This window comes from Scomber japonicus, chromosome 3 (assembly GCF_027409825.1).
Source record: "Scomber japonicus isolate fScoJap1 chromosome 3, fScoJap1.pri, whole genome shotgun sequence".
Lineage (NCBI taxonomy): Eukaryota > Metazoa > Chordata > Actinopteri > Scombriformes > Scombridae > Scomber > Scomber japonicus.
In genome coordinates, this window is record NC_070580.1 from 31,960,986 (window position 1) to 31,977,841 (window position 16,856).

At 37.4% G+C, this 16,856-nt stretch overlaps 1 protein-coding gene across 1 annotated transcript; it reads right to left on the bottom strand.

Annotated features, from left to right (window-relative positions):
- Nucleotides 1–1,614: 1,614 nt before the first annotated feature.
- Nucleotides 1,615–14,012, bottom strand: tgm8 (transglutaminase 8). The gene is given in 15 exon segments (XM_053315607.1): nucleotides 1,615–1,762; nucleotides 2,263–2,396; nucleotides 3,850–4,013; nucleotides 4,161–4,335; nucleotides 5,291–5,433; nucleotides 5,509–5,635; nucleotides 5,739–5,854; nucleotides 6,536–6,645; nucleotides 8,500–8,635; nucleotides 9,426–9,603; nucleotides 10,749–10,877; nucleotides 12,173–12,291; nucleotides 12,479–12,724; nucleotides 13,060–13,235; nucleotides 13,987–14,012. Coding segments are annotated over 15 exon segments (2,127 nt in total).
- Between the last annotated feature and the right edge of the window lie 2,844 nt (nucleotides 14,013–16,856).

Genomic DNA, 16,856 nt, shown 5'->3' on the forward strand with positions numbered 1-16,856 from the left:
GTGGTGGAAGATTTACTCAGATCCTTTACTCAAAGGTCCCCTCCAGACATATTTTAAGATGGACTATTTCCCAACTGCATTTTCTAATTCACACGACTCTGCAATAATATCATATAAAATTAATACGCAGTCATGGATCTCACACAGTCTGCAGTACTGAAGAAATTTCACTTATATGTGTTTTATTGAATAAATCTCTTAAGGTGACTAAGTTGATTTAACAAGACAAACATATGACTATGTCTCTTTTTATATGGATCTCACACCACAAAGTATTAAAAATGTTCCTTTCTCTCAAAGTATAAAATCTTCCGCTCTTATTCTGAAGCTTCAAGAACAAAACCGGAAGTCTATTATAGCTGACTTGACGCACATGAGAAATCTTACACAAGCTTCATTTTACACAATATATGTCGCATTGTTTAGTAACATGTTACAAAACTAAGGTATAATATTAATAAATAATACATAAATGTACAGGTGTTTTGTCTGTTTTCATGAATCGTTTTAAGAGTCTTTAAATGTTAAGAGGTCAGATTTCTTCTTGCCTCTTCTTAACATTTGACCTATATTGTGAAGTTAGTCTGTCACTGAACAGTAACATGATCTTTGTCAAAACACACTCTCTTAATACACTGCTATTATTATATGCCACAGTTTGTCATTTAAAGGTGTTTCTTCATGTTGTTTAACAGAGTACATAAGGAGGAGAGGAGAGGGTCTCCTCTGACCATGGTGACCTGAAATGGCTTTTGAAGGAGAAAACTTTATTAAGAGAGGACAGCACAGCATACTCTTATTGTTGTCCATGATTATGATTGTTTTCTTTCTTACTTTGTTTGTTTATTTGTTTATTTCTAAATCTTTGCTACAACACAGAAGTAAATATTTTATGAAACGTGGTTGAAAAGTTATTCTTTGTCCAAAACAGGAAAAAATCACTAAGAGTCGTCCAGCTGAATGCAGTCAAAGTTTATTCGTCGACAAAGAAACCTTGGGGACCAAAATAGCACAGACAGCGTCTATGCCAAAATGATACAATGATTTTTGATACAGATTCCCCTTTTATACTGATAATTCTGGTACTGCCCACTGTGGGAGAGAGAGAGATGTCCCCCTCCCTTATGTAATTTTTGACCAATCAAAAAATCCTGTCAAAACTCATCCCAGGTTATTTTAATCAAATTATGACTTTGTAACAATCAAATTACTATTTTATAACACTTGTTACTGCATTCTTTTTCTTTTTTAAGATAGTGATAATAGAAGGTGCAATACATTTAATCACATATAATCAAAAAGTGCTTAAAACATCATAAAGGGCAGAATCACATACTTCTCCTATCTCCTTCATCTTGATTATCCTTAGCAAATAGTAATCATTAATAAAATGGAGAGTAAGATGTTAACCCTAATTCCTTGAATGCAGCGACTGTATTGCACACTAAAGACTAAATTATATATGATTGATGATACATTTATGATGGTGGTTTGGTTACGATAGCAAAAATGATTTCAAACAGAAACTGGTGTAAAAAACAACTGAAATATGACATTTGTGATATTTTTGCTTCTGAGTAACAGTGCTCGACTTTCGTTCTGCAACCCTCGACTTTACATTTGGACGTAGACGGTGGCGCTGCCTTTAGCGTTTCTGAAAAGGGAGCAATCGAAGTCGGCCACAAGTGTCCTCTGTCCGAGCCTGTAGGGATTTAAGGGCAACTTGATGAATGCTCTGCCATTTGTAGGCAGGTCTGGGATCCTGTGGATGACACAAATAAACCGTTGTAAGAAACAGGAAGAGCAAAACTCACAAATGATTGAGCTTGGAGGTAAAACTTGTACATTTATATGTTGCCCAGATTTTGGACAGTTTACTTTTAAATGAAGCAGTGCAAAACCTCCCAATATTTCAACCAGAGCTTCAAACCATTCATTCATCACCAAATATTACTTTCATAAATAATGTTACTATTCTTTAATAAATTTTTACTACTATTGTTTGTGTACTTACTTATTATTTATTGTTCTTTAATCTTTCTATTAATGCTTAATGTTAAATTACGAATTAGACTGCATTAAAAAAAAAAAATCAATCCATATATAGAATTAACCTACAGATCTATTAATTGTAAGCACGATTTGTTGTTTTTGCATGTTAAATGTGGGCAGCCTTGAACAGCCTCCAACACCCCCCCCCCCCCCCCCCCCCCCACACACACAGACACACACACACACACACACACACACACACCCACTGACCTGGACTCAAATTCCCTTCTCAACAGGCCACTTCCAGAGATAGTCATAACGCAGTCCTTCAGCGTCTCCTGGACCGGATTCATGAACAGCACCTCCGCAGTCGCCTCCTGGTACAATCTGACTGGACCGACAACCTGGGACACACACACACAGTTTAACAATTTAATCAAATATGCTCAGTCAGGCAGCCAAACAACAAACACTTAAAAAAACCCCAACAGACGCCAAGATGAGAGAGAGAAAAAGAGAAACAGAGTGGAAAAGCCAAAAAAAGGTGTGTTATTATTAGGGCTGTCAGCATTAACGTGTTAATCGCGATTAGATTAATGCAATCCATAACACGTTAATCTTTTTTAATCGCATTTTAATTTTGCAAGCCTTTTTGTCCCTTCTACACACCCGTAGACGGCTCCTCTAGCTGTAGCGCTATGCTTTGAAGTGGCCTCCTGCAGTAAACCTACCGCGCTGATGGAAAGTAAGAGAGCTACTGGACTTTTGAACGGCTTGTTTAACTTTAAAACACTTCCAGTTTAACTACCACCGGAGTATGTCGAGTTTGAGTTAGCACCTCCATGCTAAACACCCAGGTGCAGCCAAGCGAGCCTCAGCTCCACCAAAGGACCATTTTGGAGTGTGGGAGTCGCAGCAGAGCCGTGATTGATTCCCAGTTAAGACACTCTGGTAAGAAATGCTTTACATTATGGGCTTAAAACTGCCTTCAAATGTAAAATAACAGGATTTTAAACATGCAATTCAAAACGCGATTAATCGCGATTAACTATGGAAATTCTGTTATTAAAAAAATTAATCGTTTAATCGATAGCCCTAGTTATTATACAAAAGGAGCAATGCAGTGTTGGTGTTAAAGGTTTTATCTTGGTTTTATGATGACGTGATGACAGCGTTGTGACTTGCAGGCAAAAACTAACACAGCCATAAGTAAAACAGAAAGTGGAATTTCAGTAGCAGAAAACAGCTGACTTTTTTTCAACATTTTTCTCTCTTTTTTTTTTCCTCTTAAAAATCGCAGGTTTGAATTTGAGAGTTATGCCAACAGCTGTCAGCTAATGTGACAGATATTGTTTAACTTTCCTGTTGTCTTCCCGTCAACCATGCAACCTTTGTCCTCCACGGTCAATTTCGACTGTTAATAAAGTATAAATCGTCACCCAATTGTGTGTTAGACTTCATTCAATAGACCTCATTTAAATGAAATTATACCTCATTTTTTAATTAGAGAAATGTTGATTGACTATCACAAATTGATATATGCCACAACGTTTAATCAGGATACTGTTGTCCTTCTGGGTCAAAATTGACGCAGTCTGGTTTGACTGTTTATAATAAAGCATAAAGTACAAATTATCACCCAATTGAGTGAAAGCAGGGATGATTATATTGGTAAAGAATGTAGTATGGAACCATGCATGTGATATTCAGGCAAATAAATGAAATTAATTCATAGTTCTTATATTTAAACAAATTTGACCCAAGGACAACAGGAGGGTTAATACAGATGTTGAACAAAGCTGGAAGGTTTTAGAAACAGAAGGACAGAGGTTGAAGTTTAATTAGATATCTACTGACTTTGATGGAGATGGGAGGATCCAGCAGCACGACATCATCTACAGCCAGGTATGAGTAGATCGGCTTCTCTTTGTCCGTCACAATGACCGAAACCTTCATACTGTCAGAGTCCTTCATGTATTTATTGTAGGCTGAGAATGGGACCACGATGGGGATGATCAGATCTGCAAGAGAACATTGTATTTTTTCACATAAATTTCAGGGAATTTAGGATATATTTGTCCAAGCTTAGAGAAAACTCGCCTTTGATAATTGAATAAAGAAGACAATTAAGTTATGTGTCCAGAAAACATCTACAGAACAAGAGTTACCTTTCCCAGGCAGCAGTGTCTCATGCTTGATGTCAGTCTGGATGTTCGCTACCGGTGAGCCGTAGTACGTCATGCCCTGGACAAAGGTGGTGATGGCCAGCGACCTGGAAACTTTGCTCTTACTGTTCAGCACCAGATTCAGATGCACATCCTGACCTTTCACTGGCGCGGACACCTGCAGTTCACAGATTTATACCGAAATATACGATAACATTTGTACCATAATTGTTACATTTTTTGTGTGGGTGTTGATATTTTTTATCTTCGCCTTCATAATTTAACCCTTGGATTTTGCTTTTGTGGTTTTTCGGTGATCCATAAATAAATCATATTGTATTGTAATGTATCGTATCGCAACGTAATGTATCATATCGTATCGTAATGTAACATATCGTCCATAGAACTGAACAATGTTATCGCTTTGATTTTGCTTTTGTGTGTGATCCATAAATAAATGCTATATTATTGTAACGATTCGTAACGTAAAGTAACGTATCTTAGCGTAATATATCATATTGTAACGTAATATATCATATTGTAACGTAAAGTAACGTATCTTATCATATCGTAACGTAATGCATCATAACATATCGAAACATAAAGTAACGTATCGTAAAGTAACGTATCTTATCATATCGTAACGTAAAGTAATGTATCTTATCATATCGTAACATAATGTATGGTAACGTAAAGTAACGTGTCTCATCATATCGTAACGTAAAGTAACGTATCTTATCATATCGTAACGTAATGTATCATATCGTAATGTATCATAACATAATGCATTGTTTAATCCACGGAACTGAACAATGTTCATTTTGCTTTTGTGCATGTGATCCATAAATAAACTGTATCGTATCGCATCATGTCGTATTGTACTTGGAACTGAGCAATGTTATCTCTTGGATTTAGCTTTTGTGTGTGTGGTCCATTAATCATATCATACCTGGAACTGAAATGTTGTGACTCCTGTCCACCAGGATGCCACTGAGCTTCTTCTTAGAACTACTAACTAACTAACTAACTATGACCAAACAGCTTTATAATATCCACAAACTTGACACTGAGACATACAAAAAAAAAAGATCCATCCTTTTCATTAACTAGGGACTGAAGTTTCTCTTGCGTACCTCATCAAACCGCATGGACACTTTTGGCGGTAGAAGGTTGCCATTCTCCTCCCCGGTCCCCTCTTTTCCTTCATTTCCTTCTGTTTCCGTGGTGTTGAGACCGGTCACGGCGCGTTTAAACACAGACCTTTCCTTCATTGTTCCTGTAAAGGTGGTAATTCAGTCAGTTTGCTGCTGTTGATTGTTTGATTTGTGACGTGTTCGCCTGGTAAACTCACCCTCTCTGTGTTTGTAGGAGTCAGTGATGTTCATCCTCATGTTGGAGCCGACAGACTTGGTGGAGATGTTCTGACCGACTTTCTTTGTATCAGAGAAGATTTTCTGTTTGGAACCATCACGCCGGACCTGACAGGAAACAGAAACAACATAAGCATCATTTCATAAAACAATTTTTTTTTCACTAAAGGTCTCTGAATGTGTTGCTGATGATGTCGGTTTTAAGACTGACCAGCCAGTCAATGCAGTCGGCGTTGACCTCGGCGAAGACAAATGGGACGTCGTATTTGAGGTCGGTGTCTCCGTTCAGGATGGCTTTAACCGGAGCTGGACCGCAACAGTACACTCCTACAAGAAGAGAAACCATTAAAATCAACACACAAGAAATATGAGAAGACAATTTAGCGTTTTCCACACTATCTTTTCATTTTGATTTATTGTGAATTGGACTTGAAGCCAGCGATGTACTAATGAGGTAAAATCTGCAGTATTTTAAGGAGAAGCCTTCGAGCATAAGTGACTCAGCATTCACTTCCTCCCCAGTGAATGAATCGCTATCTTTGTGAGCACTATCAGTGTCAAAACTTCCCCTTGAACACAAGCAATATCTGTTAGGCAGATTGTGATGAAATCTCCTGAGCACATTTACGCCCTTTTCACTCTTTACCCACAAGACATCTGATTGGTGCTGATACGGTTTTAATGGGATAAACCCTTCGGCCCTCTAACCACAGAACAAACTTAACACATTTTTAACATTTTATAACATTTATTCAAGCACCACTATTGATATGGCTCTAAGAATAGCAAAATTGGTAGTCAGGAGGTGGTTAATTGGCAATTGTTTCAATATCATATCAAAAATGATCCCCCTTTAAGGGGGTCAGAAGATGGTTCTGATGAGTTATGTTTAGTACAAAAACACATTTATTTCTAAATCCTAGTTTAGATTATCATTTTTGGGTAACACTGGCAATAAAACCCTTCGCATGTACAATTAAGAGCAAAAAAACCCAGTAAAATCTGTACCATCGCTCAGCTCCTGCGGAGTTGGATCCAGAACTTGCCAGCCGTCATATTTGCCTTCGTCTGTCAGATCTGGCCGCCTCATCCACGCCTCCACCCACACGTGAAAGTTCCTGAAACACAACACAGTGTTTTAGTGGACTGAAACTAAAGGACAAGAACATTCAATCTGTCTGGAGAACCTCCATCTGCCATAAGAACCATCAAAACTTTAATCATGCTTCAGATACCACGTATGGATGTTATGGGAAAGCAAATGAAATAAGATGTTCGTCAATGTTGAGCAGATGAGCAGAAAATATAGCAGAATATATATGTAACTTTTTAGAAAATGTTGGATTTGAAATCTTAAAATGCAGATTTTGTGGAAAATAAGTCACAAAATTGAGAGAAAATAAGATTCTATAAATTCAAAACTGGAATAAAGCACAAAATAAACTCACGATTCAGACAAATTATCATGATAAACTCTAATATTTCCAATCTTGATAGACTGCAGTGTGTCACTCATCAGCTGATGTTTGACCTACATACTGTAAAAGTTTCATAAACATGAAACTTACAGTTGTAGCGGTTAGGCCTACATTGTAACGGCAGTGGAAGTAGCAGTTATACCTGTTAAACTCCAAGGTCCCCCCCAATTGAGAGACCCTGAGACTCTCCGCAGCAAAAGGCATAACACGCTGCCCTAATTATGTAGCAATACAGTCATATTGCACATCAAATTAAACAGGAGAAACTCCGCTACAAGCACATATAAGTCATTTTTACACACACCGAACACAACTCAAACACCAAGCATATTAATGATCAAATATCAAAATCCGAATAGTGTCAGAAAGTCAACCCACTCTCCACATTTCCATTGCTACCGTTTTGATACTTCATGGTACACAGACAAATAGCATCTCATATGAAAGCTAAGACCCTGGCGAGTTCAACAGTACCACTATTATTGTGCTACGACAAAAAACTCATTGTCAAACCCGTCAAATTTTAAAAAAAATATTAATTCAGACTAAATTTTTTTTTTTTTAATGGAAAAGCAATACTTTCATTCTGTACCCCTCAAAACCAAAACGCAAGAAGATCAAACGCTTCTTTATAAATCTGCGGTGACCAAGTACTGACATGTTGATATGCTTCATGGCTTTGGTTTGTGTTCCAATTACTTCTGTTTTGCTCTTATCTGACCTACAAATGCTGGCAAACAGTTTTCTTCCTGATAAATTAGCACATTTCATGACAGCACATTAATATATCAGGTTCATTCAGGCACATTACAAGTATTTAATTACTTCTATTAAAAAAAAAAAGGGGAGTGGCATTGTGTGGAACAGCAACCTATATACCCACGGGAATCCACAACGCTGTGTGCCAAACAGAGGAATTAAGCTGTGAACAAGCCTTGACACCACTGACCTGATTATTCTTCAACATAGAAAGTTCACACAATCTATTCTTTGCACAACTTTACAGCTAATGTTTGAGGCTATTGACATGTCTTTTAGTTAAATGAATAGTTAATAGTTTTAATAAGATAGTTTAGTTTAGTTTAGTTTTATTTTATTTATAGTAGTTATGAGGAAGTTCTTGTACTTTTCACTCTCAATAAAATACATTTAAATCATCATTGCTATGTCTTGGGTAAAATAGGACATGATATTGTGTGATAATGAATGATATGAATCCTAAAAAATACACTCTGCTTTCTGAAACATTGATCAAGGTTTAATCACACATTTATTGATCAGTCAGACAGATCATTAATGCAATGGTTCAGAATTTGGTATAGAGACTTTTTAAGAGGGGATTGACCCAGAACATACTGCGAGGGTGTAGAATATGAACAGTATGTAAGGGTTAAAGGTTGGACTCTTGGAGGAGACCAAAAACATCCAAATATGAAAATGTTAAATGTTAAATGTTGATATCAAGTGTGCCAGGTGTCTTGTTCTGAATCTCACCAGATGGTGTCCTTGCTTGGTCCCACATTGACCCCGTAGTCGGCGTGGTCGATTTCGATTAGCAGATTTCTGTTGCTGTCATGGGCTGACTCGAAATTGGTGATCACACGGCAAGGGATGCCCAGCAGACGCATCACTGAACCAAATGTGAATCATTCAAATAAGTTTAGATCAGTGTGCACTGGTTCCTCGCCTGTTGTAGCTCAATTAGGTAACGATTAATACCCAGAAGCTGCTAATATTTGGGTCAATGACATTTTTGTGTCCATATGGTTTAGTCCAATTTAAAGAGGTTAAAAGTAGAGAATATACATGAATGAATAACTTGCACTCATTCTTTTTTTGTGGACCCAGCATAAAAATGTCTGCTTTTAATCCATTTTGAGAGAATATATTAGAGGATTATGGCAAAAATGTCTAAGTGGTGTAACCATAAAAACTTTGTACCAAATAATTAAACTTGCTTAAAAATGCTAAATTCTCAATAAAACAACTAGTTTGGCATGATCTTACATTATAACTTTTTATATTAAATAAAGACAATGGAATAAAATGTTTCTAAATATTACATTTAATCTATGGAATCATGGAGATCAGGAACCATTTACATTTACAGGTATTTGTATAAGTCCTCTTAAATACACTGTAGGTGGATAAAATATTTAATATTCATCATTCTTTTGTGGTCATTCAGTCTTACTTTTGGTTTTAAAAAATGGTGCAAATGTAATTTCAAATGGCATAAAACCTAAAAATCTTTGAATTGCTCATCTTGCCAACCCTTATTTGTTATTGACCCATTTACTTAATTTGTACAGTAGTGTTCAACATTTTTAGACACTCTAGATACAGTTATTATAGTATTGTTTGTTCAGCAGGAAATGAGCATAGAAACAATAAGACAATGCTTCAGAGTCAGATGTTACCTGAGCACATGACGCCAGCAAACACCCAGCACTGTCCGTACTTGACCGGATGGCAGCCGCTGTCGAGCTACTTTTGGAGGATGTCGTAGCTGCCACTCCAATGAGTGGGTGGGACCCCTCCCGAATACGGGTTTGACCAGCGTCCCGTCAAGATACCATTGTCATCTTGAGAGTTAATCTAAAAGGGAAGAACAGACAGAGACGGAAATGATGATGATTTACTAAAACTTCTAACTTTGTTTAAGCAGATTTGGACTCCCCAGTTTTTTCCCTTACTTCCAAAGTCCTGTTTATATTTTGAAGACCAAATGATTGACATCTGCTATCTTCGTCTTCATAAAATGGAAGAATGTCAGCAAACGATTATCTATAAAACAATCTAAGTCTTATAAACAGATTGTGAAACATATCTGCATTATATTAGTAACTTTGTGCTTTTGGATTTTGTCCCCCATCATTTACACTGTCAGTGAATTAAGACGGGGTCTTTAATGGTTAGCATGTACAGCAGGACTGATTAAAGCAAGCAAAACATGTTTTAGACGTTAATTTAACCTCCTGTAAACCTGCGTCCTCATATAGGGATATTACATTTTGGGTTTGCTGGACCTTATACTTCATTCTGCTTAACTTTGTCCTCGCTTGTACACACGTTTTTGTGCCACCTAGTGGTCGCAAAAGCACAATGCATTAATCAGTGTAAAAACAAGATGGCAGGCATCTCAGCCAAGTGAAGCAAACAGCCGATCCCCAGACAAAAGTGGACCAGGTACAAAAGTGTATCAAATTTTATGGTTGAAACTTGTTTATTTATGCTTAAAAACATTTGTAGTTTGATATGCTACACTAATGTGACTAATTTTAGCAACAGGAACAAGCTACGACACTGCTAATAAGAGGGTACCCATTTGAAGATATTGGGACTTTATTATCATTGGTGCAAAGGGAAGGTGTAAATGTAAAAAAATAAATATTTTTATACACTGATTAATAAACCCATTGTCCCCCATATGAGGACTTTCTTTTTCTTTCAAAAACTGCTTCCTGTTCAAATACGATGCTTATAGTTTTTGTTATTATCAGGTCCTACTAATCTCAAATATCTAGGGGAAATTAAAAATGCATACCATGCAATAGCTCAGGTCTCAGGACTTGAAAAAAAGATGAACTTATCATTTAGTGGTTGAAAACATTAAGGGTATTTTTCTGCATCACATCACTTCTGGATTTGGGACACAACAATCAACAAAGTAAGCTCATAAATGTGTCAGCGTCAGTGTGGCGGTATCTTTAAAACACACACACAGACAGAGCATGTCTTACCATGGCGCTGACCACGCGGCTGACGTAGATGGGGTTACAGCGAGCAGAGACATCGTCAGCCGGGTCCTTCAGGTGTTTGTGGTTCTTGTCCAATATTTTAAGGCAAATCTCCACCATGTTGTCCTCAAACTTGACAGAAAAACAGACAGGAAAGGAGGCGCTTCTTACACAGGATTTACAATATAAAATTGTGTGTACATTGTAAAGATCCCACCTATAGGGTCTGTGCTTAGTAAGTTTAAGATATGTAAAACTCTTGGCTATTCTACCTATTCACAACTTTATGATGCTTGTGTTTCTCCCATATTAAATTATGCTTCAGGGGTCTGGGGATTCAAGGAATCTAAAACTGCAGATTCTATAGAGAATAGAGCTGCTCGCTGCTTTTTAGGTGTTCATAAGTTTGCTCCGATTTTGGCTGTTCAAGGTGACATGGGCTGGCTTCCTGGTTCTATAAGACGTAAATGTGAGATGATCAGACTATGGAATCGTTTACTCAATATGTCAGAAGACAGGGTCAATAAGAAAGTTTTTATTTGGAGTAAATTAAACGGCTCTCCATGGGCTAAAGAAATATTCACTTTATTTGAAGAGGTTGGTTTACAGTATATGTACAGTAATAATTTAACTTATTCAATAGCCTCATTTAGTGAGAAACTACTTGCTTTATTTGAGACAAAATGGTTAAATGATATTTTATTAAAGCCAAAATTACGAACATACATCCAAATTAAGCATAATTATGGCCCTGAACCTTATGTCAAGAAATCAAAGATCCTTAGTGGCTCAGCTGAGAACAGGAATCCTTCCCTGAACCTTGAAGTCGGTAGATTTAAAAATATGTTGGAAGATGAAAGGTTATGTAAATTATGTGAACTCAATGAAGTTGAAAATGAATCACATTTTCTTTTATACTGTCTCTTGTATGATGAACTGAGAACTCTTATATTTACTGAAATGTCTGTTAAAAACCCAGAAATGTTTTGGTGCTCTGATGATGACAGAATGGACTGGTTGTTTAATTGTAATGTTTTTAAGTTGGCTAAATATGTAACCGAAGCTCTTTTTGCCTCAGTGGCTGGAGGTTTGTGTCTGTGTTTGATTGACAGCAGCTGACAGAGAGAGACAAAGCCACCAAACCGCTGTAGCCTCAAGTCATGAGCAGATGGTATGTTATTAACAATAGTATTCATGTGTAAGGATGAAACCAGCAACCAATACACCTGAAGTGACATTTGCAGGTATGTTTACATGCTGTTTAGCTAATTGACTGTGTTGAGTGTCAGGATGCTGTCAGGCTCGGTGTGACCGTCTGATGTCCCAATGATCATCATGAAACCAGCAGACTACAGCGAAGAACAGGACACTGGCCACCACCGACTGATAAAAAATGTGTGTGTGTGTGTGTGTGTGTGTGTGTGCACCTGTCCATAGTCCCAGTTCTTAGGAATGACGTAGTTTCCACTTCCTGTGTAGATGATTCCTTGTTCATTCATTACATACTCCTGTCTCTCCGCCTCATCGGGCAGAAACACCCAGTCATCTACAGAGAGAGCAAATTAATGCAAACACATGGATAGATAGATAGATAGATAGATAGATAGATAGATAGATAGACAGACAGATAGATAGATAGATAGATAGATAGATAGATAGATAGATAGATAGATAGACAGACAGATAGATAGATAGATAGATAGATCGATCCATCGATCGATGGACCGACCTACCGGGGCACCAGGGGTTGAAGAGCACTGCGGGCGTTGCCAGCAGTATCTCATCATCTCTGTGCTTCACAGTCAGTCGGTATTCCCCTATGGGGGCGTCAGCCGGGGGGGTGATGCTCAGGGTCAAGCTGCCCATGGAGCTGTTGTGAATCTCCATCTTCCACACCGCCTTAGCTGATGATGAGCGCCGCACATTATCTGGGACAGCGAAGGACGACTTAGTGCCCCATTCCTCTGAAGGGTGTTCTCCTGTAGAGAGAGAGAGAGAGAGAGAGAGAGAGAGAGAGAGAGAGAGAGAGAGAGAGAGAGAGTCAGTCAGTCATTTAACCTTTGTGTCGTCCTCCCGACCCTGTCTGTTTTGACTGTTCCTTCCTTCCTCCCTCCCTCCCTTCCTTCCATTTATCACTGACTGAACCTTCCTGTCAAAGTAAAATTTTTCTGAAAAGACCAAAACTTGTATCCCTCTAATTTATTAATTTATCAATCACTTATCTCCGTAAAACCCAATTATCAATATATGGGTATGTGGATCTCCATTGTTGTCCAGAAACCATCAAAAACAATGAATTCAGTGAGAGTCTAACCGGTTTCTGCAGTGATGGTGAGCGGGTGGAGGTAATGGTTGAAAGATTGCAACAGTTTAAGGGTCAAGATGAAGGGCTGGCCTCGCCTCACGATCAGCCGCTCCACTGAGATCTCATTGGTGCGATGTTCGGTGTTGTTGGTCTTACAGTGCAGGTCGACTCCGATAAACACTGAAAGAGACAAAAAGATACAAACATAAACAAGTTAAATGAAGTCTGTGTTTAATTATTTACATCAAACTTTGAAAAGTTTATAAAACCCAAAAAATGAATAGTATTTGATTTCATTACTATACATTATTTATGAAGAACAAATCTCCAAGTAGAAAAAGCAATCATATGATCATAATTATCTCATAATCATAATCAGTAAAGTCTTTTATTTCATGTTCAAAACTTGTGTACAAGTTTCAAATCAGTGCAATTTTTACAGTTGCTCATTGAGGAACTTGAATGTCCTCATAATACAGTTTTGTGTCATCCTCAAAACTTTTATTTTATACTAAGGCAGGGGAAGGTTAATGCATTATGATTTTTAAATTATATTTATTTCAAAATGTCAGTTATTACACGGTTATACAGTAGCTGTGACATAAAAAACATTAGCAAAAAATGAAGCACAACACAGTATAGAAAATCTCTTTCATAAAAAACTGAAAAAAAAACAAAAAATCTAACAAAATGATGCTGATAAATAAATGAATGAATAAAACACAAGCAAGTTAAAGTGCCCAAATATTGTATTTGTTTTATGTTGTCACTGACTTAGTGTCACAGTAGGTCTGGATACCATTTAAAAATGACCAAATACCAATCCAAGTACCTTTAAAGCGATATCGATACCAACTGAGTTTTCATTCGATACCCATCATGTGCATAGGAACATTAAATTGCATAAAATGTCACAACAAATGCATTTTTAAAGTCTTTGGCAGTGGCCAATCAAGTTGCATTAAATTGCCTGCATTGATTAGCTGTGAGTAACTCACATAAGTCATATTTTGTAACTCTGGGTGCAAAAAGGACGTTTGGATACTACTTGGTATCGACTTATTTTGATTGATACCTCAAAAGGGTATTGAGTATCGATACCCAACCCTATGTCACACCTTGCTTCATATACATCTGACCTTTACTTTAGTGCGTGTCACTGCACGATGACATTAATGTTGGGCATGATTCACTTTCAAACCTGACAAGGCAGGTTAACTTTACTTTTCAGCCTGGTATGAAGAAACTCATTCACTAATCTGACCACACATCAATCACATGAATGCAACCGCAAACACAGGAAACATGAGCAAAGAAAGAAGAGCTGTAAATCCTACACAACAAATTACCTAATGTGTAGTTAGATCATATCTCAACTCAAGTGATGTGTGGTTAAAAAAGTTCCTTGAGGTTATTTGGTTTATTATGTGGTGTACTTAGCTCTCTCTGCAGCTGTAAGCACTACTTAACTTGGTGATTTCCAGATCAAAGGGTTAGGGATGTATAGGTTACATACATACTGTTGAAATTATTTGTTACCCTGTATGATTCATCACTTGACATGGCACAGGCTGATCTATTGACAAACTCGGCAACGAACCTGGCAACCCGACTGCTGGAATTATTTTTGGTTGTTGCGACTACGATCTCGAGACACTAGATGGCGGTGTTCTGCTCATTCTCCATATTCAACCTTTGACCACATGGTTTAATGCAGTCCAACACAGTACTTTCTATTTAATGCACAATAAGTCCATCATTCTTACACTCTTCATAAAATGCATGCTAGAGACTTACACAGGAAAAGGAGGAAGAAGGAGGAGGAAGGTAAAAAAGAAGATAAAACATTAGAAAGTACTCACTAGATCTGGATTGTGTCGTCATCTTTGCTGAACTTTCTCTCTTACAGTAGTAGATGTAGTGAAGATGTGTAAATGCAGCCTGGCAGGCAGTCAGCAACACACTGACATGTGAACCAGCGCTGATCTAATTTATACACCAGCCAAGCCCAACCCATCTCGTAAAACAAAATTTGAACCAATGACAGCCTCAATGGACAAATATTTGTAGCACCTATACAAAAGTATAAGATGTTAAAATATTTTTGGGCCACTTAAAGAAGAGTCATAAAATTTCAAGGTAAAAGAAAACAAACGTTTGTGGTGTTTTTACAAGCTGTCAAATGTCACAATGGTCAAATTTAACCCTCTGCCTTCCTGTTCTCATGTGCTCTTTCTGATCAGTTTGGTCTGTTTCTCTCTCTTATTATACTATTTAACCTTCCTGTTGTCCTCCCGGGTCAAATTGACCCTGTCTGTTTTGGCTGTTCCTTCCTTCCTTACCTTCCTCCTACCTTCCTTCCTTCCTCCGTCCTTCCTTCCTTCCTTCCATCCTTCCTTCCTCCCTTCCTCCTACCTTCCTTCCATCCTTCCTCCCTCTGTTTCTTCCTTCCTTCCTCTCCCCCTTCTTTCCTCTGTCCTTCTTCCCTTCTTTCCTCCCTTCCTTTTATCCTTTCTCCCTCTTTCCTTCCTTCCTTCCTTCTTTCCTCCGTTCACCCTCCTTTCCTTCCTCCCTTCTTTTCTTCCTTCTTTCCTTGACTTGAGGACAACAGGAGGTTTAAAAATAATAATGCATTTTATTTAAAGGAGCCTTTCAAAGCACTCAAGCACACCTTACAAGGCACATATAACACAACATTACATCAAACTATATAAATCAGGTGACATTTAGTGCAAAGATAAAGAATAAATATGAATGTAACTACAAAGTGCTTTAGTACAATAAATTAACAAGAACGAAGATTGCCCAGTTAGTTTGGTTTATCTGTTTAATTTTGCATGAGTGGGTGTTTTTTCAGTTTTCATGTTTTGGACTTTTTGCCTTTATTTGACAGTAGCTGGCAGAGAGGTCAACAGGAAACAAGCGGAGAAAGAGATAAGAAGTTTCTTGTCAGATTCAAACCAAGGCGTTACAGTTATTTGCGATTACATGGCAACCATTTATCTACCAAGGCGCTCTACTGCATGTTTTAATGACACTTTTTTTCATAACAAAAGAGACAAAAGCCAGATAAAATGTGTTTAATGAGATGTGAGATAACTCCCTAAAGAACCAGAGGTGACATTAGGTGAGCTGCTTCTTCTCAACATATTTTAATATCTCTTAAATGTGGAGCCAAAAACAAGTAAGTGTTTGTTTTTTTCCAACAGAGCTCATAGAAGAAAAGAAGTGACGATGACAAATATATAAGAAATTGATGGGAGTTGCCCTGTGATCCTCAGGCTGTCGTCAATCATAAATCACAAATGACTGAAGTTGAGTTTACAGACTTTGCTCATCAGCCTGAGGACAGACAGGTGTCATTTAATCTGTTCTTTGTCCTAATTATTCTGTTTTCATGCCTGAAAAGGAAAATATTGTTTCAAGGTGGTTGTTTCTCTTGTGTTTTGTGCGAACCAAATATATATTTAGAGGCCTGTGTAGGGAGGAGCATTTCAAAGTAGATAAATAAACATTAAATTGAGTTGAACCCCATTATGGAGAGGAAATAATTGTAATATTTGTATTTTTTTTACCATGATGCATAAATCTACACTACAAAAAAAGAAAACTATAAACAGAACATAAATAAATTAATAAATAAGGTGTCCAATTCTGTCAAACCACTTTCACATCATCATAATGAGGTGAAACTAATTCACAAGTCTGACATTAAGATGATCCGTCAAAGCATACATTTGTATTTTTTTAATCTTCGTCAAGACTTTAAATTCAAAGTCTTTAAAACAAAGGTGCAAAACTATTCT